We start from the raw sequence: 23,595 nt of genomic DNA, 5'->3' as shown, positions 1-23,595 counted from the left end.
AAAATAAGACAACTAGACTTAGCTTTTAAGTATTACTTACTAAAGAATTTGTAAATAAAACTCATTAAATGGATTTTAACACACTTGTGTGAAACCCTATGCCATAATCTTCTACAGGGGTAACTGGCAGTTACCCCAGTATAAACAAATAAAAATAACGCCCATTTTCTAAAAACAACATTTGTTGGAATTATATAAATCTTTAGTATCGTTTTAACAGAAAACTGAAAAACTTTTAAACATTAAGAAAATGATACTTTTGTCACATCCCTACTCTGCATGAACACAGATGAAACAGTAACAATATAATCAGTACAATGATCAATGACACAAGTGATGTGAAATGTAGTAATCTAATGAATGTTAAAATAATCAATAATCTTACAATAATTCAATTTTAGTCAAACACGATAGATCGTTGGTCTAGGTCTGCATACTGTATATACAATATGTAGTACAACAGAATTGTGGGCAACACTAGAATGAAAGACAGCATCACAACCTGATAACTTCACAGAAATGGATATTATGTTTCTTTGAAATAAGGACGCAAATATACACAGGAGATTGCCTTGTCGAAGGAAATACAAGCCCTATTGGGAGAGAAAGAGGAGCTCAGTTTCCTAATCATGGGCCATCCACAGACATAATGCTGCTTTAAGGAAAACCCACTCAGATATGTCCATAATGCATACACACAACACAACACACATCTTGTTAGTGATAATTCAATGTGAGATTTATGACACATAATGCCACAGATTGCTCAGAATACAAAATATGCTCAGATACACAAATACACACACACACACACCCACACCCACAACCATACACAGTCCACACACACCTCCCATATTGTGAAGTGCCAGAGCAACTGCTTTAAAGTGTTAAATATCAGATGCAAATGAAAAGAGAAAATCTATCATGACTGTAATGTGTCCTGATGGGAGGGGGCGATCTCCCCTGCGCGGAGCCAGGCCGGGGGGCGGGAAGGAGGGAGGGAGCAGAGTGATGTATGAAGGAGCTGGATTGGAGGTGAAAAGCGTAGCAAGACGGACGGGGGAAGGCGAAGGGGGGGAGAGGGGGTAGGAGGAGAGGGGGGTTGGGTGGAGGGGGGTTAACACAGTCCTGCTTCAAGACTCCTGAGGGCCCAGGGCAAAAGTGGAATAAATGTTGATTAGTGTTGATTTTGTCCAACGAGCACTCGGCAACTGACAGTGGGACTAAGCTGCCGCGAAAGGCAACCATTAATCTTAGTCTGGTTTAAGTAGTGTATATTAATTTGTGTCATTTCCACTACGTGGAGAGAGGTGTCTTCCTCTCTCTCTCTCTCTCTCTCTCTCTCTCTCTCTCTCTCTCTCTCTCTCTCTCTCTCTCTCTCTCTCTCTCTCTCTCTCTATCTGCTCTCCCTCACTCTTGCTCTCTCTCTCTCTCCCTCTCTCACCCCCTCTCTCTCCATCTCTCTCTATAACAGCTCCAGTGTTTGAAGGCTGTGATGGTAGACCGGGGCTCTGTCAGCGGTACAGTGGAAGCCTTGAGGTAGCGCCTGCTCGGAGCAGCTCCTAGCAGCAGGGGAGAGTGTAAGAAATGAGATTCCGAGCCCTGAATGAAGGAAAATGAACTCCTGGGGGGTTGGTATGGCAACCGCATTCGAAAGTGCCGTTGCATGTTCAATTTAATGTACATAACAAATTTGTGGATTTGATTAAATTCAGAACATGTTAGAGGAGCCATGGCAGACCAAACCTTCATAGAACATTATTGAAAACAGCTCTTTTAAAAGGAGTCAAAAAAAGCAAGCAGAGTCAGATTTAAGCTACCATATACCCATCTTAAAAGCAGTGGATACTGTGGTCTGTTAATTCAGTCTGGTGAGGCATGAGGGCTAAATCCAACCAAATAGCTATCCATTTTATACATTTCATTCACCACCCTGACTGGAATATGCTTTCTTTTGGAGATCACAAGCGCATAATCTGCATTTTTAATGAATAGCATTTAGCATTGCCCCTGATGCTATAACAGGAACAAATTACAGTACTTTTAGTAGCTAGCTCACCAGCCTATCAAAAAGGAGTTTGACTTACGTCAGTCTTTCCTCTTGTGTTTCTTTTTTCTCAGTCCTCTCTTTATCTTTCTGTCTTAGCTACTCTCTTTCATACATAACATGGAAGCTTGCTCCCTGTCTTCATCACTGGGATAACATCACAAAAAAACATTGAGGGGAAAAACAACAAATCAACGTGAAACAGCTAGATCAATTTCACAGTCACCACCATTGTGATGCCCAATCACATCACACTAATATTTATATGATTAAGCTCCTTAATATGATTAACATGTATCAGTTAGGCCACTGATAATTTCCAAAATTGATAAGGTAACTAAATGATGCCGTAAGAATGGAGAAAAAAACACAAACCTAAAATAACAGGGGACTCAATAATACGACCAATCCTTTTAACTGTGATCCCTTCATACTGTATTCATAATTATGCTACTAATAAAAAGAGGTGAAGAGCGAAGCTATTTGAAGGCTTCTCTAAAAACACGCATTGTCACATTTTCCTACTTTGCCTCTGCCTGTGTTTCTGTGACTCTGTGAGCAGTAGAATTAGAGCATCAGCTGGATGGATGATTAAACAGAGAGATAGGAGGGAAACAGCTGTGGAGGAGAGTACTGCTTTGTGTTTCTGTTTCTCCTGTGAATGCTGCAGTACACACACACACACACACACACTGAATTATGCAGCATCAACATAGAAGAGCAGGCTGGATAAAAGGGAGACAAAAGCTGCTGCACGTATTAGCAACACTCCCAGTCAGTCCGCTAACAGACAGGCATGGGAGGGGGACGCATATCACCGTGACACAACACTCTGAGTAGACATTTATATCCTCCTGCATTGATAGGATAGAAAATAAACTGTTACAGGCTGCTAGTTTACATTACCTCTGAACAGGCCCTGGCCTAGCCTATGTCAGCATCCCAAATGGCACCCTATAGGGCCCCAGAGGGCCCTGGTCAAAAGTAGTGCACTATAGAGGGAATAGGGTGCATTTGGGACACACACTTTACTTCCCAAAGTGACACCAGGGCGATAGAGAGAGAACTGATATGTCAACATTAACCTTTCAACTACCATCAGTTTGGCATTGGCAATAGACTTAGATACACACTCAAAATACACCATTGTGCTAATCAAAAAAATAATACTTTATATACAGTCACATTTTTACCCCTATGAGTTTCTATACCACATTGGTTTTCGAAGCTAAAATTCATAACAGATTTTCTTCTGCGGATCATGACGGCTGACATAAATTGTTGATATGACGATGGTGTGCTGTAGTGTGTAGGGTTCTGACTGGACTCTATGTTCTATAGTAAAAATAGGCAGATGCCAAGCCATCTGAATGGACTGACAACTCAATGTCATGTACTGTACAATACACCTCTCTGTAATCACATCTCTGGCTCATTTCACCCACATCAAATATTACTCCGATGCCCTCTGTAAAACACCCAATTTTCACTCTTCAAAAAATAACATTACATCACTCCACTAGTCATTTTTATAAATGGAGCATCCCCCGGGCGTGAAACCTTACACTATTCAAACACGGCCACCAGAAAACTAGCCTTTTGTTGAGGTTGAGAGGGAAAAAACTAAACAGCCAGTCAGAGCAGTAGGGATGTGTCTCAAATAGCACCCTATTCCATATATATAGTGTACTACTTTTAGTAGTCGGGCACTGATGTTGGGCGTGCCATTTGGGACACTCTAGGTTTACTGAGCAAGCATCTCAGTCACAGAGAGGTTGTTTGACACTGGTGGAGATTTATGACGTTGCTGAGGTGTTTACAGAAGTCAATTCGTTTTAGAAGAATTTCTAAAGCACAATTTTGGATGTCAGCAGTTTGCTTTTCAAAAGGAGAAGGAAGGTTCTTTAGATCAGTTCCTAAAGCAATCTGTGGATTTTTTTTAAAAACATGATTGAAATATATATATTTGCAGTCCTCTACATCCAGGTTTTGTGATTAATTAATTTTGTGTTTAAGATCGGAAATTAATGACACTGACAAAATGTCAAAACCATGATGTTAGATTGAGTTGTGTTACATTTGTATATGTTATAATGCGTTGAGTTTGCAGAAGGTTAAGGTTTCATGGCACAATAGCATTGGAGTGAACATTTTTGGCTGCATTTTTGGAAAGCACCCTGTGCCAAAACCTCTTATAACATTATTCTTGGTGGGTATTGCACGGACATGTAGCCTACTGTCACAGACAAGACCCTAACACTGATTTCAACTTCTCTTCCTTACTCTGACTATACTCCAAAGGGACCATAGGGGTAAGTGTTCAAACAATGTTTAATTCTAAGGATCCATGAAAGTAAATTAGACATTTTCGTGTCTCTTTTTATTATGTATTACACACAGAGACACACACACAGACACACACGGTATGCCTTTTAATGAAAAGTAACATTCCTTTCAGTTGAGAAAGACAACCAAAACATGCTCGTAATGAAACTAAGCAGTCAAGGAGGGAAAAAATAAACCAGTGTCTGTGAGAATAAAAAAAAAGAAAAAGAAAGAAGTCTGCCAGGGGTTGAAATAAAGTGTTCCTTCACCTTCTCCTTTCCTCTGGGGTGTGAGCTGAGCACAGCATTGCGCTTGTTTATAGTGAGCAGTCATTCTGCTAGGCACCGTTCGCTCACCACACACACCACACCGCAATATCCCAGTACAAATACACAGAGTGGGTCAGGAGTTCAGGTACTGGCTTCCTCAGCGCTGCCTGCCTGTCCTGCCTCCCTGAGCATGGCATTTTATTCTGTCCTGACTCCTGCAGGTGATGTCAGTTGCTCTGGTACTGGGGGCAGTCAGAGGCATAAAACGCGTAGCGGAGATGGAGGGGAAAGACAATCCCATTTGCTGAAACCAAATTCCAGAAATATTGATATATTCGTTAAAAAAAGACACTGTGATTGAAGGTTTTGACAAAAAACTAAGCCACTTTTCCTTTAATTAAAACATGTAAAATGTAATGTGCTATATGCAGTTATATCAATTATTAGCGCTCAAATTTTGCTATGACAAAATTATACAAATAAATACAAATGCCAAATGATACACTACAGTCTTTTCAGAAATAAAAACGACATGTTACAATAAGATATTAATGTGAAATTCATGTGTTGTAAAAACCAGACTACAAAATAGCCTTGCTAATGCATCTGGTGCATTCATACATATTTAATGGTTAAAAACAAGACAGATTCCAGAGCTGCAGCAGCAGAGGTCTGTGCAGTCAGTAGGTTCTGCGCTGAGCTTTACTTACTTTAAGACCTAACAGTAACACCGACCAACCGGCTCAACTCAACACAGCCTCACTAGGGCTAGTCTGTAGTCTGTACTGTGGCAGGCAGAGTTGTAATAATGTTTAAAAAACAGGTAGGCTCTTTTTACATGGATAACACTTTGGCACCCAGCCAAGAGGACCCAGTTGAGATATACTCCAGGCTTCAGCAGCAGACATTTTTCAAAAATATTTTCAAAACTACTGGTGACAATTTAATTCTAACACCTTATACAGCAACACTAGGAAGCAGATGAGACAATGTCTCACACAGTATATGAAAGAGTAGAGATGTACAAAACCATATATCTTGTACATCCATATATCTATATTCACTTGATGTAATGAACCCTAATGTTCTCCAACCACAGCGGGTATGTGTAACTAAACCTCCTCTGAGAAGAGGAGAGGGTCAGACTCAGAGACATTCTCTTTCAGGAGAAACAGAAACCTGGGCTATTGGGTTGTTGGGGTCGTAGCCGGCTTAGAGAGAGACTGAGAGAAAATAAGCACAGGGTGCACAGCACTCCCAGCCAGGACCAGATCCAAGTTACTTTGTGTCCCATGCGGAGATGAACTTTGGATGAACTCGAAGAAACGCCAGGGAGTAAAACACTATGCATTACTGTGCCACTTACTCCCCCTCCAAAACCCTACCGAGAGAACAGAGAAAGGAGAGAGAGTCAGCAGGCCTCAAAAGGCCCCCTGCTCTCCTGAGACACTGGCCAGATTGAGAGTGAGCTACATGGGGCAGGAGGACTGGGTTGGTGGGAGGGTGGAGGTGGAGGGTGGTGGCCTCTATCTATCTATCTATCTATCTATCTATCTATCTATCTATCTATCTATCTATCTATCTATCTATCTATCTATCTATCTATCTATCTATCTATCTATCTATCTATCTATCTATCTATCTATCTATCTATCCAATTTTATTTAATGCACTAATGACAGTGAACACAGTGGAGATGCTTCCATATTAAACCCACACAGTGCAAATTTAAAGGAGTCTCCATTCCACGCCAGGTCTTATGTAACAGTGTTGCTTCCGTCCCTCTCCTCGCCCCTACCTGGGCTTGAACCAGGGTCCCGCTGCACACATCGACAACAGTCACCCTCGAAGCACCGTTACCCGTCGCTCCACAAAAGCCGCGGCCCTTGCAGAGCAAGGGAAACAACTACTTCAAGGTCTCAGAGCGAGTGACGTCACCGATTGAAACGCTACTAGTGCGCACCGCTAACTAGCTAGCCATTTCACACCGGTTACACTTAGAAAGGGAAAATAATGGACAAGATACAGTGCCTATAGAAAGTCTACACCCCCTATTGTATTGTGTTACAAAGTGGGATTCAAATGGTTTTAATTGTCATTTGTTGTCAACGATCTACACAAAATGTAATGTCATTTATTTTTTATGTAAAATTAATGAAACATAAAACCCCAATATTCCTTTGCCATGTTTTTTTGCAGTATTAATTTAGTGCCTCGTTGCATACATACAGTGTATGCATGTTTTGGAATATTTTTTATTATGTATATTTGTATCCTTCTTTTCACTCTGTCGTTTAGGTCATTATTGTGGAGAGACTACAATGTTGTTGATCCATCCTCAGTTTTCTTCCATCACAGCCATTGAACTCCATAGCTGTTTTAAAGTCACCAATGGCCTCATGGTGACTTCCCTAAGAAGTTTCCTTCCAGTCCTGCAGCTCAGTTCAGAAGTACGACTGCATCTTTGATGTGTCTTGGTGGTTAAATACATCATCCACAGCATAATTATTAAATTGACCATGTTTAAAGATATATTCAATGTCTGCCAATCACAGCCCTTCTTTCAAGAAGCTCCCTGGTCTTTGGAGTTGAATCTGTGTTTGAATTTCAATACTTGACTGAGGTTCCTTACAGATGCTATATGTTTTGGGGACAGAGGAAGGGGTAGTCATTCAAAAATCATATCAACCAGTGGTGGTTCCTCAGAGGAGGAAGGGGGGACCATCCTACTCAGTGAATTTCATTTTTGTTATATATAGTGAAACATTAAAAAAGTTATCCTTTTTAGATAAAACTATACAAAATATATTCACGTCACCAAATAACTGATTAAAACACACTGTTTTGCAATGAAGGTATACAGTAGACGCAACAGCACCCTCTTGGGTAGCACCATGGGGTAGCCGGAGGACATCCTCCTGTGGGTATATTGACTTCAATAAAAAACCTAGGCGGCTCATGATTCTCACCCCCTTCCATAGACTTAAACAGTAATTATGACGACTTGCGGAGGACGTCCTCCAAACTATTAGAGGTCTTGCAACATGAAATGACATTTTGTCCATCCAATCAAAGGATCAGATAATGAATCTAGTACTGAAAGTATAAGCTACAGCTAGCTAGCACTGCAGTGTATAAAGTGTGGTAAGTAGTTGACTCAAAGAGAGAGAAAGATAATAGTTGAACAGTTTTGAACAAATTAGTTTCTTAAAAAATGAAGGAGAAGCAGCAGAGAGAGAAAGAGAGAGAGAAATAGCTAGCTATATTTTGTTGTATATATTTTTTTCTTCTTACTTTACCTTTCACTTAGCCTACTCAACAACCTGACTCAAACAGCGAGGAATGCTATGCATGTTAGCTAGCTGGCTAAGGCTATCCAACATTGCAACTCTTCTAAGTCAAGGTACGCTTTCGGTTTTAATAATTTATTGCCACCGGGGCCCACCGGTGTAACTGTTAAACTGCTTGCTGTACACTGTACTGTGTGACTGTACACATGGATTGGATTGTGGGTTTACTAACGTGTTAGTTCTAGTTTGTTGACTATGATGTTAGCTAAAATGGTGACAATGATGTAGGTTGTGTAGTGGTTAGCGGTTATGGCATGATGAAGGTTTGGCTTGGAGAAGTTTTCACGCCTGGTCACAGACAGCTGTTGTGTTGTGCACTGAAGTCCACAAGCAAAGGGAAAAGGTGAGAGGATAAGAGCGTGTAGCTGCGAGAAGGAATTATATAACGAGCAAAGTGATGATGCTGTAGGCCTATTTGGCTGCTATGAAAGTGTGAGGGAGAAAACAGAACGAAATGAGGATGGACCAAAGGGATCTTTTTTTTTATAGTGAATTTGTCCAATAGAAACTCATTTTAGTTTCGGTTTTGCAACAGTTTGGACTAATGATTACACCCCAGATCAGTTAGATGCAGGCAAGAGTGTGCATGGCAGTATTGAATGTGTTACTGTCACTGAACCAATTTGGTTCTCGACCTGCATACCTACGTTATAAACTTTCATTTGTAGGCTAGGTTGTAGCAACCTCGTGATGGGTATAGTGCAAATTCGAGTATCATGTAGTAGCCTAAACCTATCGATGTTACATTGAGCTGGGTGAATGGAATATGAATGACAGTCATCCAATATGATGTAATAGAAATATGGCCATGCTCATAAAAATACATAATATCCTCCCTAATCTTAAACGCCACTGACCGCCACTGATGTCAACCCCTATTATTTCACACAGAGTGAGTCCATCTAACTTATTATGTGATTTGTTATGCCAAATTTGACTTCTGAACTGATGTAGGTTGCCTAAACAAAGGGGGTGAATACTTATGCAACGACTATATTTTATTTTCACTTTGACATTATGGAGTATTTTTGGCAGATCAATTACAAAAATGTACAATTAAATATATTTCAATTCCACTTTGTAACTCAACAAAATGTTAAAACAGTTCAAGGGGGTGTAGACTTTCTATAGGCACTGTACTGTATATACACACCACTGCTCCTAAACAGCGCTGAATTCTATCTGTGCCAATTTCAAAAATGTCAAGGGAAAAGGGGTTTGTATTCTGGAAAGACGATTTATGTTATGCCTCTCCCTAAGCCTAATGTCATTGCATCTGCTCTTAGTGCAATTATTTTGGCGACATGGAAAGACGGACACAAGTGAATTAAATGAGACACACTCAGCAGAGAGACTTGACAGCTAACACACAAGGGGGAAACATTATGATGCAGATGGTAATTTAGCTCTCAGATGTTTGACACTATAATTGATAAGGATTTTCAATGTAGTAGCACTGACTCTAGGCCTACGTCTTGTGTAACAGCGCAAAATGGATTGCACGACAACACAGGGCAAAGGGTAAAAACACAGGTATAATAAATAATCCCATTTGTATACCTTATATGTAATTCAAAGTACATTGAAAAACAATGGTGCATGTCCTGCAACAAGTTTGTGGATAGGAATGGCTGTGAATTGTAAAACGCGCTTTCTCTGAAGACATTTATGAGTCCTATGCATGCATCAGAGCGCATATAATATATCCCCTTTACGTGGGCTTCTGTAGCCTATAGTATAAATAGTTTTCCCTTCAAATTATGTAGGCTAGGTCTATATTTGATGTGCGTTCAATACCTTACCAGTAGATAACTTTATTAAACGCATTGGGCCTACCTGTTTTTTCTTTGATTTCACACAAGACGTTGAAGAGAGCAGGCTTCATCCTGTGGCAATTCAAGGCGTGTTTCCTAAAACAAAACAAAGTACCTTCAAAAATTATCTTAATAACATAGTTAGGCTATAACGGGTTTATTGAAGCATGTGCCGCAAATTATGGAGACAGGCAAATGTGTGATACAATTGCGCATTACATCAACCTTTTTTATTAATAGCCTGCTGTATTTTTTATATACATGCTTAGTCTCAAAAGTAAAATAGCATATGTAATATTTAAAAAATGACATGTTAATATGTATAGGCCTATTATTTATATTATTATTATTATTATTATTATTATTATTATTATCGGAAGTAAGTAAAGAAAGTAAACTGGAATATATGGCTACTTGTAACTGCCTAAAAATATCATGCAAAAAATCATGCTGAGTTCTGGACTGATTGAGCAACAATACCAACAATAATTTATACAACAGTTTTGAAGATGTAATTTTTTGTTTAGAAAGGTAAAGTATTATCAACAATTATTACATGTCTTGTTTGTTGTTGACTTTGTATAAATTACAGTCATGTATATCGCAGTGAAACACAGGACTGTGGAAAAGGTTGTCCAAAGAGCTTCATGGCATTTTGACAGATTCCTCTCTGCTGCCCGCCCTCCACGATGTAGACTAAACACATAGCCTACGCGCACCATGCACGTCTGAGTACTTCTCTTTAGCGTCTGAGTCAACAAAATATCTAATAACTGGATGCAAATTATTTTCTGCAATTACTACCAATAGCCCATTGTATTGCCCATGTAAATAACAAATGATAGCCTAATAGCCTAGTCTCGATTTATTTTAGATTTAGGCTGTGCCTTATCAGTTATATTTTGCCTGGAGTGACTGAGAGAGCTGTGTTTGCACAAAAGTTAATCAAAATGATGATGTTGTCAATCAATGTGATGCTGGTTATTTTGATGACAGATCGCATCCACAAACTTGAGATGTCAAATTTGCGAGTCATTATTGATTTGTCAGTAGTGTGAAAACACTTTGAATCTATAGTTGCAGCCTGTAGGCTAAACTGCTGCAATTTTACGGTCTATAATTTCTGGAAAGTCAGGAGAAAATTATCTGTTTTCTAAATATTAATAATAATAGAACTTCCAAAGTGTATTTTCAGTAACTGGTGCACTTTGGATGTCATTATTTTACCAAATGCGCGCTCGCCCGCTTATCATTATTGTAGGCTGTTGGGCGCGAATACCTAATTATTTTCAATTCATCAATATAATATTTTTCACAAAAAATCTGACGGGCTTGAAATGTCTTATTATCCATCGATATTGAATGCATAGAGTAGTTTGCCATAATGATTCGCTGCCCATTTTGACAAGGTAGGTCCCTAGCACCTTACCTAGCTTGAGCTTCATCCAGACTTTGATCTGTGATGGTCATTATTTGCTGTAAAATGTCTCCAATGTCCTGTTTTCTCCCATCGCCGTCTGTTCCTCCGGTGCCTTCCATGTGTTGAGACAGGCCGGGATGCCCTGCCATCCCTACTCCCGCATGAGAGTGCATCAACCGCGGTTGCTCGTCCATCTCTTACGATCTATTTGCTCTCACCTCCGTGTCAATCTCGCAAAAGAGAATCCTTAACAAATTCCGACGGACCTTTTATCGTGCCTACCCAGGTTCAGGGTTCCACGCTGTGGTTTGCTTTCTTGCGCTCCTGAGTTCTCCAAGACCCAGAGTCGGAGGGGAAGAGAAACAAGCCTTCTCTCTCCCTCTCTCTGCTCTCCCAGCTGGTCAGAACTGAATGTGAAATCTGATATGAAATGCTCCCTTTAGCAGATCAGACTGTGTGTTAGTAGATCAGACTGTGCGTGGAAAAGATAAACTGGCTTCAACTACAACATTTGAATCTGTATGCGTCTTCCTTTCGTGTGTCAGAGCCTGTGTCTTCCCGAAACACAACCCCTTTTTCTCCGAGAGACTGTCGTATCGAAGGAGGGTTTTGGAAACCTGAAGTGCAAGCTATTTCGACTTATTCCACCCGCTTGCTTTTGTTGCGTAGCCTACAGTACCGTACCGCAGCACATAGCGAGAGTATGAAAGTCAGACTCCGCCTACGCGAAATTATTGGGAATAGAGACCATTTAGCCCCACCTTGAGGTGCCTCTCGTGAAACGTCAATCATAGCGCTGTGTGAAGGAGGGATGCAGGAGATGTTGACTGGGACAGTTCAGAGCAAAATGGTCTCAGAGAATTTCGTATTATTCTGTACATAAATCCGAGACACTGTACATAAATCCGAGACACTGTACATAAATCCGAGACACACAATTAGTATGATATGTTACGAATTGCAATTTGTACAATATGTTTAGAATTTCCAAAACATATGACATGTTACGAATTCCAATTTGTTGTGTCTAACATTAGCCAGGTGGCTAGGTGGAAAACGCTAACGTTAGCTAGCCGGCTAATGTTAGCTAGGCTAGCGGTTATGGTTAGAAGTTAGGGTTAAGGTTAATGTTAGGAGTTAGGGTAAAAGGTTAAGGTTAGGGTTAGGGGAAAGGTTAGCTGAAAGGGTTAAGGTTAGGGGAAGGGTTAGCTAACATGCTATGTAGTTGCAAAGTAGCTAAAAAAGTAGTAAGTAGTTGCAAAGTTGCTAAAATGCTAAAGTTGTCCGTGATGAGATTCGAACACACAACCTTTCGGTTACTAGACGTTTGCGTTATACACCCGAACAACCATCATCCCTTAGTTTTTGCCTTAAGTAACCTTCTGTCTTATGTAACCATACCAAATATAACATGTCATACCAATAAATAAATCAACTTTGAGTGTCCCGAATATACGTCTAGTCTATGAGACCAGGCTGTTCAAAGTGGCAACCATGTGATGGATAGAACCTGAACTACAAATAAATAATAGTGGTTGACACAAGAGGTCTGCTGTAGTTTTCCCCTCTGATCACAGACCTGTCTCCATTTTCTCTCCACACCAGTCCATTTAATTTCCCCTGCCTGTTGCCAAGGTAGTCTAAACTAATCAAAACAATCGACAATACCCATCATTTAGAAAAATTATTGGATAGTATCAGGTGTCAAATGTGCAGCGGTAGGACGGAGTCAGGCGCAGGACACAGAACTGAGTACACAACGTACTCGGAAAAAACTAACACTAATTTCCACGGAAAAGACACCAGCTCACAAAAGCGTATGACACAACACAACGAACAAACACGCACAAAACCATGTGGGAACCAGAGGGTTAAATAGGGAAATAATCATCATACAATGGAAACCAGGTGTATACAAACAAGACAAAACAAATGGAAAACAGAAACGTAGATCGGTGGCAGCTAGAAAGCCGGTGACGATGACCGCCGATAGCCACCCGCACAAGGAGAGGCACCAACTTCGGTGGAAGTCGTGACAGTACCCCCCCCCCTTGACGCGCGGCTCCAGCAGCGTGCCTACACCGGCCTCAGGGACGACCCGGAGGACGAGGCGCAGGACGATCCGGGTGGAGACGGTCAAATTCCTGCAGTAAGGAAGGGTCCAGGATGTCCTCCACCGGCATCCAGCATCTCTCATCTGGACCGTACCCCTCCCACTCCACGAGGTACTGAAGGCCCCTCGCCCGACATCTTGAGTCCATGATGGCTCGTACAGTATACGCCGGGGAACCTCCCGCACCTCAAACTGCTGGAGCGGACCTGCTACCACCGGCCTGAGGAGAGACACATAGAACGAGGGGTTAATACAGTAATCAGGGGGGAGTTGTAACCTATAACATACCTTGTTCAGTCTCCTCAGGACTTTAAATGGCCCCACAAACCGCGGATCCAGCATCCGGCAGGGCAGGCGAAGGGGCAGGTTTTGTGTCGGCGCTCGCCTTCTGTCGCCTGATGGCCTGTTGCAGGCGCACATGGGCAGCGTCCCAGGTCTCCTCAGAGCGCCTAAACCAGGGGTGTCAAACGTCTGGCCCGCGGGCCGGATCAGGCCCGCAAACGGGTTTAATCCGGCCCGCGAGATGATTTTGTAAAGTATAAAAATGCGCTGCAATTTTTCAATAAAATAAACTGCTGTTCCAATTGCGTCCACTGGATGGCGCAATAGCAATTGTGTTAAGCAAGCAAACTGTTTATACCGGGGCAGAGCAAGTAGGTCAAGTCTGTGTTTACTCACAGCCGAGACATCAGTGACGCTGCAGTGAAAGCTAGCTACCTCATTGCTAATGAAATCGCAGTGGCTTCAAAACCATTTAGTGAGGGTGAATTTGTAAAAACATGCATGATGAAGGCAGCGGAGATTGTGTGCCCTGAAAAGCGTCAGGCTGACAAGAAACACAGTTGCAGACAGGATTTCCGATCTTTCAGTGGATTTGGACAGCCAGTTGAAGCAAAAAGTAAAGTAATTTATTGCGTTTTCGGTTGCAATTGATGAAAGCACGGACATTACAGATGTTGCACAACTTGCCATTTTCATCCGCGGAGTTGATGACACATTGACCGTCACCGAGGAGTTCGTGGAGTTGGTGCCGATGACAGATACAACGACAGCAGCTGATATTTTTACCGCACTCGTCGGCGCGCTGGACAGGGTCGGAGTGGACTCGTCCCGCGCTGTCAGCCTGGCTACAGATGGTGCGCCCTCAATGATCGGGAAAAAAAGCAGCCGTTGTGACAAAGTTCAGAGAGAAAGTGCAATCTGCAAATGGAGGACGTGATTTTTTGACTTTTCACTGTATTTTGCACCAGGAGGCTTTGTGTTGCAAGTCATTAAAGATGGATAACGTCATGAAGGTGGTCATCCAAACTGTTAATTTCATCCGATCCAGAAGCCTGAATCACCGTCAGTTTGACAGCCTTCTCAGAGAGAAAGACCACATCTATGGCCTGCCATACCACACTGAGGTAAGATGGTTAAGCCGAGGTGCTGAGGCGTTTCTTTGATTTACGAGAAGAAATTGAACAGTTCATGGAAGAAAAGGGCAAACCAGTGTTAGAATTCCATTCCGCAGAATGGATGCAGGACCTTGCATTTATGGTGGATGTTACAGAGCACCTGAATAACTTTAACAAACAGCTGCAAGGGCGCAACAAAGTTGTCACGCAGTATTATGACAGCATACGTTCTTTCAAGTTGAAGCTGTCATTGTGGGAGACGCAACTTGCCGGTGGTGATGCAGCTCACTTCCCCTGTCTGAAAAATGTGTGCGCGACCCAACATGTGGCAGACATGAAGCGGTTCAAATATAAAATAACGGGACTGTTACGGGAGTTTGAGCAACACTTTCAGATTTTTGGTGAACTGGAGAAAGACTTCAACGTTTTTTGCTCGCCAATCACCGTGAATCCCTCTGATCTGCCCGTCAGCATCCAACTTGAAATAATAGACTTGCAGTGTGACTCGGATTTGTAGGGCAAATTTGCTGCAGCTGGCTTGGACACATTTAATCAGAATCTCTTGCCAGGTTACCCCAACTTGACAGCCCTCGCTGCAAAACTGTTGTGCATGTTTGGAACCACATATCTTTGTGAGCAAGTTTTCTCTGTAATGACCATAAATAAAACAAAGCTGTGCTCAAGGCTCACGCACAAGCACTTGAATCACATCCTGAAGTTGGCTGCCACTCAGGATGTGACGCCTGATATTGATGCGCTGGTGAAAGCTAAAAGATGCCAGGTATCAGGAGTCAAATAAACTATGCAACCCCACTTAAAGTGCTACATGAGACACCCTGATATAGTTCTGTGATCTGTGATATACTTCTGTGAATCACTGAGGCATTGTGTGTTTGTGTGTTCTTTGTCCTCAGAACTTTCAAATAACTTGAGGTGTTTTATGATTAATAGTGATGTTGTGCTTTTGGACACACTGTCCTCAGGCTCCAGCTTTATGTTTATATGTTTTTATGTTGATGTGCTATTGTTTTTAATTGATTTTATTTTATTTGTATATTTAACCTATTCTTGACTCTGTGGTTCTTGCACTTGTTTGGGGAACAGGATTTCATTCTTTTTATCTACATTTCTGCCTGAGAAATGACCCCCTGATATAGTTCTGTGATCTGTGAAACAGTTCTGTTAATCACTGAGGCATTGTGTGTTTGTGTTCTTTTTCTTTTTCTTTAGAATTTTCAAATAAACTTGACGTGTTTTATGATTAATAGTGATGTTGTGCTTGTACTATTTTGGACACACTGTCCTCAGGCTCCAGCTTTATGTTGTATGTTGATCGTATTAAAACAAAGAAAACAATCTGAAGTTGTTGTTTTTAAGTTATATATACCATGATTTTTCCGGTCCGGCCCACTTGGGAATAGATTTTCCTCCATGTGGCCCCTGAGCTAAAATGAGTTTGACACCCCTGGCCTAAACCATTCATCCACCGCAGGTGCCTCGATCTGGCTATTATGCCACGGTGCCAGGACCGGCTGATAACCTAGTACACACTGAAACGGAGACATGTTAGTGGAGGAGTGGCGGAGGAAGTTTTGGGCCATCTCTGCCCAGGGGATGAAAGCCGCCCACTCCCCCGGCCGGTCCTGGCAATAGGACCGCAGAAACCTACCCACATCCTGGTTAACTCTCTCCACCTGCCCATTACTCTCTGGGTGAAAACCTGAGGTCAGTCTGACCGAGACCCCCAGACGTTCCATGAACGCCCTCCATACCCTCGATGTGAACTGGGGACAATGATCAGACACTATAACCTCAGGCACCCCGTAGTGCTGGAAGTCGTGGGTAAACAGAGCCTCCGCAGTCTGCAGGGCCGTAGGGAGACCGGGCAAAGGAAGGAGACGGCAGGACTTAGAAAACCGATCCACAGCGACCAGGATTGTGGTGTTACCTCGTGACGGAGGAAGATCCGTCACGAAGTCCACCGATAGGTGTGACCACGGCCGTTGTGGAACGGGTAGGGGTTGTAATTTCCCTCTGGACAGGTGTCTAGGTGCCTTGCACTGGGCGCACACCGAGCAGGAGGAAACATAAACCCTCACATCCTTAGCTAAAGTGGGCCACCAGTACTTCCCACTAAGACAGCACACTGTCCGACCGATGCCAGGATGACCAGAGGAGGGTGACGTGTGAGCCCAACAGATCAATCGATCGCGAACATCAACCGGAATGTACAGACGCCCAACTGGACACTGGGTGGGAGTGGGCTCCGTACGTAACGCCTGCTCGATGTCCGCGTCAACCTCCCATACCACCGGTGCCACCAGGCAAGAAGCCGGAAGTATGGGAGTGGGTTCCGTGGACCGCTCCTCTGTGTCATACATCCAGGACAGTGCGTCTGCCTTAGCGTTCTGGGAACCTGGTCTGTAGGATAGGGTGAAAACAAAATGGGTGAAAAACATGGCCCACCTTGCCTGGCGAGGGGTCAGTCTCCTCACTGCCCGGATGTACTCCAGATTGCGGTGGTCAGTCCAAATGAGGAAAGGGTGTTTAGCCCCCTCAAGCCAATGCCTCCACGCCTTCAGAGCCCTGACAACAGCTAACAGCTCCCGGTCCCCCACATTATAGTTTCGCTCTGCCGGGCTGAGCTTCTTCAAAAAGAAAGCACAGGGGCGGAGCTTTTGTGGCGTACCCGAACGCTGAGACAGCACAGCTCCTATCCCAGCATCGGACGCGTCCACCTCTACTATGAATGCCAAGGAAGGATCAGGATGAGCCAGCACAGTAGCCAAGGTAAACAGAGCCTTCAGGTGACCAAAAGCCCTGTCCGCCCCAGCTGACCACTGCAGTCGCACCGGTCCCCCCTTCAGCAAGGAGGTAATGGGAGCCGCTACCTGACCAAAGCCCCGGATAAACCTCCGGTAGTAGTTGGCAAACCCTAAGAACCGCTGCACCTCCTTTACCGTGGTTGGAGTCGGCCAATTAAGCACGGCTGAAATGCAGTCATTCTCCATCTCCACCCCTGACGCGGACAGGCGGTACCCTAGGAAGGAGATGGACTGTTGGAAGAACAGACATTTCTCAGCCTTGACGTACAGGTCATGCTCCAACAGTCGACCAAGCACCTTGCGCACCAGTGACACATGCTCGGCGCGTGTAGCGGAGTATATTAGAATGTCATCTATATACACCACTACACCCTTCCCATGCAGGTCCCTGAAAATGTTGTCTATAAAGTATTGGAAGACTGATGGAGCATTCATCAACCCGTACGACACGACGAGGTACTCATAGTGACCAGAGGTGGTACTAAATGCCATCTTCCACTCATCCCCCTCCCGGATACGCGCCAGGTTGTAAGCGCTCCTGAGATCCAATTTGGTGAAGAAGCGCGCCCCGTGCAATGACTCTGTCACACTGGCTATGAGAGGCAGTGGGTAACTGTACTTCACAGTGATCTGATTTAGCCCACGATAGTCAATGCACGGGCGTAACCCTCCATCCTTCTTCTTCACAAAAAAGAAACTTGAGGAGGCAGGTGAAGTGGAAGGCCGAATGTATCCCTGTCCCAGAGATTCGGAGACATATGTTTCCATAGCCGCCGTCTCCTCCTGAGACAGAGGATACATGTGACTCCTGGGAAGTGCTGCGCCTACCTGGATATTTATCGCACAATCCCCCTGTCAATGGGGTGGTAGTTGAGTCGCCTTCTTTTCCAGAAGGCGAGAGCCAAATCAGCATATTTGGGGGGAATGTGCATAGTGGAGACCTGGTTTGGACTCTCCACTGTAGTTGCACCTATAGAAACACCTACGCACCTCCCTGAGCACTGACGTGACCATCCCTTGAGAGCACTCTGTTGCCACAAAATAGTGGGGTCATGAGAGGCCAACCAGGGAAGCCCCAACACCACAGGAAACGCAGGAGAATCGATCAGGAAGAGACTAACTCTCTCCTCATGACCCTCCTGCGTTTGCATCCATAGTGGAGCTGTGACCTCCCTAATCAGGCCCGACCCTAAAGGACGACTATCTAAGGCATGTACAGGGAAGGGCACATCAACAGGACCAATAAGGATCCCTAATCTACGTGCAAATGAACTGTCAATAAAGTTCCCAGCTGTGCCTGAATCGACTAGCGCCTTATGCTGAGAATGCGGGGAAAACTCAGGATATTCTATACAAATATACATGTGTGCAACAGGGAGCCCTGGGTAAGTCAGGTGCCTACTCACCTGGGATGATCCACCAGTGCCCTGCCTGCTGCCTCGACTCCCTGGGGAACCTCCCCAGCACCGACCAGCAGTGTGCCCTCTGCGGCCACACTTGGTGCAGGAACCGGCCCCCCTCCGGTCACCCTAGGAGCAGCACCTCCAAGCTCCATAGGGGTAGGGTCAGAGGTGCTGGGGGATGGAAGGGACGGACCCTGATCCGGACGTTCGCGGGTGGCCAACAGGTTATCCAGCCGTATAGATAGATCCACCAGCTGGTCGAGGGTAAGGGTGGTGTCCCTGCAAGCCAGCTCCCGACGAACGTCCTCACGTAGACTACACCGGTAATGGTCGATCAGGGCCCTCTCATTCCATCCCGTGCTGGCCGCCAAGGTCCGGAAGTCCAGTGCGAAGTCCTGTGTGCTCCTCTTCCCCTGTCTGAGGTGGAACAAGCGGTCCCCCGCCACTCTCTCCTCCGGTGGATGATCGAAAACCGCCCGGAAGCGGCGGGTGAAATCCTCATAGCGAACCAACGCTGCGTCTATTCCTCCCCATTCGGCGTTGGCCCACTCAAGCGCTCTCCCAGACAGACAGGAGATGAGGGCGGACACGCTCTCATATCCCAAGGGAGCCGGGTGGATGGTCGCCAGGTAGAGCTCCACCTGGAGCAGGAACCCCTGGCACCCGGCAGCTGTCCCATCATATGCCCTCGGGAGCGAGAGCCGAATCCCACTGGGTCCAGGTGACGGAGGGGTGGACATCGGTGTGGGTTGACCTGAAGTTGCTGGGGTTGTGGGAAAATCCCCTCTCTCCCATCGCTCCATGGTCTGCAACACGCGATCCATCGCAGTGCCCAGATTCTGGAGCATCGTCGCGTGCTGCTGGACGCGCTCCTCCACGGGTACCGGAGGACTGGCTGCACCTGCTGACTCCATATTAGGTGCGTGTTTCTGTCAGGTGTCAAAAGTGCAGCGGTAGGACGGAGTCAGGCGCAGGACACAGAACTGAGTACACAACGTACTTTACTCGGAAAAACCAAACACTAATTTCCACGCAGGGAAAACACACCAGCTCACAAAAGCGTATGACACAGCACAACGAACAAACATGCACAAAACCATGTGGGAACCAGAGGGTTAAATAGGGAAATAATCATCATACAATGGGAACCAGGTGTGTAAAAACAAGACAAAACAAATGGAAAACAGAAACGTAGATCAGTGGCAGCTAGAAAGCCGGTGACAACGCCTGCCGATAGCCGCCCGCACAAGGAGAGGCACCAACTTCGGTGGAAGTCGTGACAGATAGGTAAGGTAGGCCTACTTATTTAAAGATTAATGCCAGAGAAGAAGAATGCACCTACTGAGTAGAATGATCACACTGAAATACACTAGAGGCAACATTTTAATAACAACATTACAAAATGTTATTCATATTTAGTTTGATACAATGTAACATTTTATTTAGAATAGACTATAACCATGCTTGTATCTGTGCAAATTTACACTTGAATTGTGGTGCACTGAGACTGCATACTGCCCTCACATTGTTTATTAGTATTTCAGATAGGTAGGCCTACAGTACTGCCTGTATGTTGGAGGGCTCCGAATGCCTGGGTTTGGCTGGGCGCTCCTAATGTAAGCCGGTGACCTATGGTGCGCAGCCAAGCATTAAGGCCCGCATGTGTCTGGCCAGGCTGAAAAGTGCCCTTAAGGCCCAGGCAGCACAGCACAGGGCTTTGTCCCAAATGGCACCCTATTCCCTACATAATGCACTACTTTTGACCAGAATCCTATGGGGAATAGGGGGCCATTTGGGCCGCAACCCACAGCACAGCCTTCAGTCCTATAGTACCCCTGCTCCTGCTGCTGTAGTGGGCATACACAGCTAAGGGAGGGTGCTAGGAGGGCGAGCCAAAGCTCTCTAGTGTGGAAGTAAAGTATAAACAATGCTGTACTATTCAGAAAGCTAGATTTGCACTCAGGTTAAAAAGGGAGATTTTTGGAAATGGAATAGAATGGAATAGAATACTCATGTAGGCGAAAATTGTGTAGAGCAACAATGCACTTAATTTTTCAATCAAATCAGACATGTTCCCTAAAACCCAACAATGTTCTAAGCTGAATGTGCTATATCACATATTTTTCTTGACTATCATCAGGCAAGGGGGTTTATTTTTATAACAAGAATAACATATACAGTACATTCAAAAATATACAAATGAGCTGAGCCCATTGGAATACAGCTGTTTAGCATATCAAGTTTGAGCTGTACTGACAGTGACATGTCAGACTCTCTTCTCCCACAGTCCCAGGTGAAGCCAGCAAGCTGCAGCTGTATCCTTGAGCTTGTGTGCACACACCTACACCTACACACACACACATCTACACACACACACACACACACACACACACACACACACACACACACACACACACCTGTGTACGCCTGCCTCAGCTGCCTGTGAGTCAGTGGCTATGTAAATGTAGTCAGAATATGTATGATGTAGAAGGGGTAAGTGTAGCAAGTTTCCCTGCCATCTGCTAAGTGAGAGAATAATGAGAATACCTGAGGGGCTGTGTGGTGCTGCAGCACCAGACATACTTACACCAAGTAACATCTGCTGAGCTTTCTTATCAGCCAAGACATTTAGCTAGCTAAACATATGCTGATGTTATTCTATTCTATTCTATGCATGGCCACAATACACATTAACCAATAACAAATTCTTATTTAATCAAATCAATTATTTAAAGTGTGTTATACAGATTATCTATTGATCCACCAAATAGGTAAAACCACAGTCTCGAAACCATAAGGAAGAACACATGATCGTTCATGCACAAACCAATTGAAATACAATACAAAATGCTAATAAACCAAATGGCGACATTATTTGCAGTAGTGATCAGTGATTGTCTTGCCAATGTATTTGTTCATTTCATATGAGACAATATTGCCCTGGCTAATATGATTCTCTGTAATATAATCCCAGTTATTAAAAGTTACGACGGCAGCAGCTTCTAACAGTCCTGTCAAATATAACACCATGGTGGTGGTGGGGAGCAGCAGCCCAAGCTCATCACACCTACATATAGAACTTCAGTGGCTTTGCTTTGCTTCTTCTGTCGATAACATAAAATGTGTAATCTCTTTTGCAAGAGAGCTGACTTTTTAACTCTAGATTGTGTTCAGAAAAACATAACATAATGTATTTTCTATGTAGAAAGTGTAATCCAAAGAATCTATCAAATGAATCCGCATTCTGTGGCTTTATTTGAGTCATACCATTACCGATAGTATATCACTCTCATGATTACTTAAAGATGCACATCGGGATCTTAAGCACAAGAAATCCGAACACAAAAAAAATGGGGACCCATTTATGCTCGTGACCACCGCTTTTAAAACTACAGGCTGAAATTATACAAAAGTTATGAATGAGGTATCATGCGGTATCAGTTCTCTTTGATAAAACATGAAGAGAGGCACCTGACAGGTAGCTATTGCAAAATATTGACTTTAACAGTACTATCGCTGAATTTCAGTAGACATGAATTAATGCCATGCCTTATATCATGTTTCTCATCTATGAAAGAGCCTCAGTGTTAATCACGCCAGAGAGACAACACAATGCAACAGCAAACACACTCTCTACCATGATCAAATCAAATCACATTTTATTTGCCACATGTGCCAAATACAACAGGTGTAGACATTACCGTGAAATGCTTACTTACAGCCCTTAAACAACAATGCATTTATTTCTTAATAAAAAGTACATTAAAACAACAACAACAAAAAAGTGTTGAGAAAAAAAGAGCAGAAGTAAAATAAAATAACAGTAGGGAGGCTATATACAGGGGTGTACCGGTGCAGAGTTAATGTGCAGTGCAAATAGTCCGGGTAGCCATGATTGTTCAGGAGTCTTATGGCTTGGGGGTAGAAGCTGTTAAGGAGTCTTTTGGACCTAGACTTGGCACTCCGGTACCGCTTGCCGTGCGGTAGCAGAGAGAACATCCTATGACTAGGGTAGCTGGAGTCTTTGACAATTTTGTGGGCCATCCTCTACAGCTGCACCATCGAGAGCATCCTGACTGGTTGCATCACTGCCTGGTATGGCAACTGCTCGACCTCCGACCGCAAGGCACTACAGAGGGTAGTGCGTACGGCCCAGTACATCACTGGGCCAAGCTTCCTGCCATCCAGGACCTCTATACCAGGCCTGGTATAGAGGTCCTGGATGGCAGGAAGCTTGGCCCAGTGATGTACTGGGCCGTACGCACTACCCTCTGTAGTGCCTTGCGGTCGGAGGTCGAGCAGTTGCCATACCAGGCAGTGATGCAACCAGTCAGGATGCTCTCGATGGTGCAGCTGTAGAACTTTTTGAGGATCTGAGGACCCATGCCAAATCTTTTCAGTCTCATCAGCCACATATTGTGTGTGTGTGTGTGCGCAGTGCTCACCCCTGTGTGTTAGGCTCAGATAGGGCTGAGAGCAAATGGGAGCTGACAGTGTTGCAGTGTAAGTTTCATTATTTTATTGTCTCATACACCAGATAGGTGCAGTGAAATGTGTTGTTTTTACAGGGTCAGCCATAGTAGTGCAGTGCTCCTGGAGCAAATTAGGGTTGCTCAAGGGCACATCGACAGA

The 23,595-nt window shown here is 44.0% G+C and overlaps 1 protein-coding gene across 2 annotated transcripts in view; it reads right to left on the bottom strand.

Annotated features, from left to right (window-relative positions):
* pbx1b (pre-B-cell leukemia homeobox 1b) overlaps window positions 1-11,465 on the bottom strand; it is a 101,716-nt gene extending 90,251 nt beyond the window's left edge. For both annotated transcript variants that reach the window (XM_084185952.1, XM_084185953.1), the window contains exons 1-2: window positions 11,235-11,465; window positions 9,828-9,901 (exon numbers count right to left, since the gene is read on the bottom strand). In XM_084185952.1, coding sequence (XP_084042078.1) covers window positions 9,828-9,901; window positions 11,235-11,419 — 259 coding nt within the window. In that variant the 5' untranslated portion in view covers window positions 11,420-11,465. The remainder of the gene's footprint in view (window positions 1-9,827; window positions 9,902-11,234) is intronic.
* Window positions 11,466-23,595: the final 12,130 nt, after the last annotated feature.

The sequence above is a fragment of the Coregonus lavaretus genome (genome assembly GCF_964263955.1).
Source record: "Coregonus lavaretus genome assembly, chromosome: 21".
Classification (NCBI taxonomy): domain Eukaryota; kingdom Metazoa; phylum Chordata; class Actinopteri; order Salmoniformes; family Salmonidae; genus Coregonus; species Coregonus lavaretus.
This window is presented reverse-complemented; position numbering and strand designations above follow the sequence as displayed.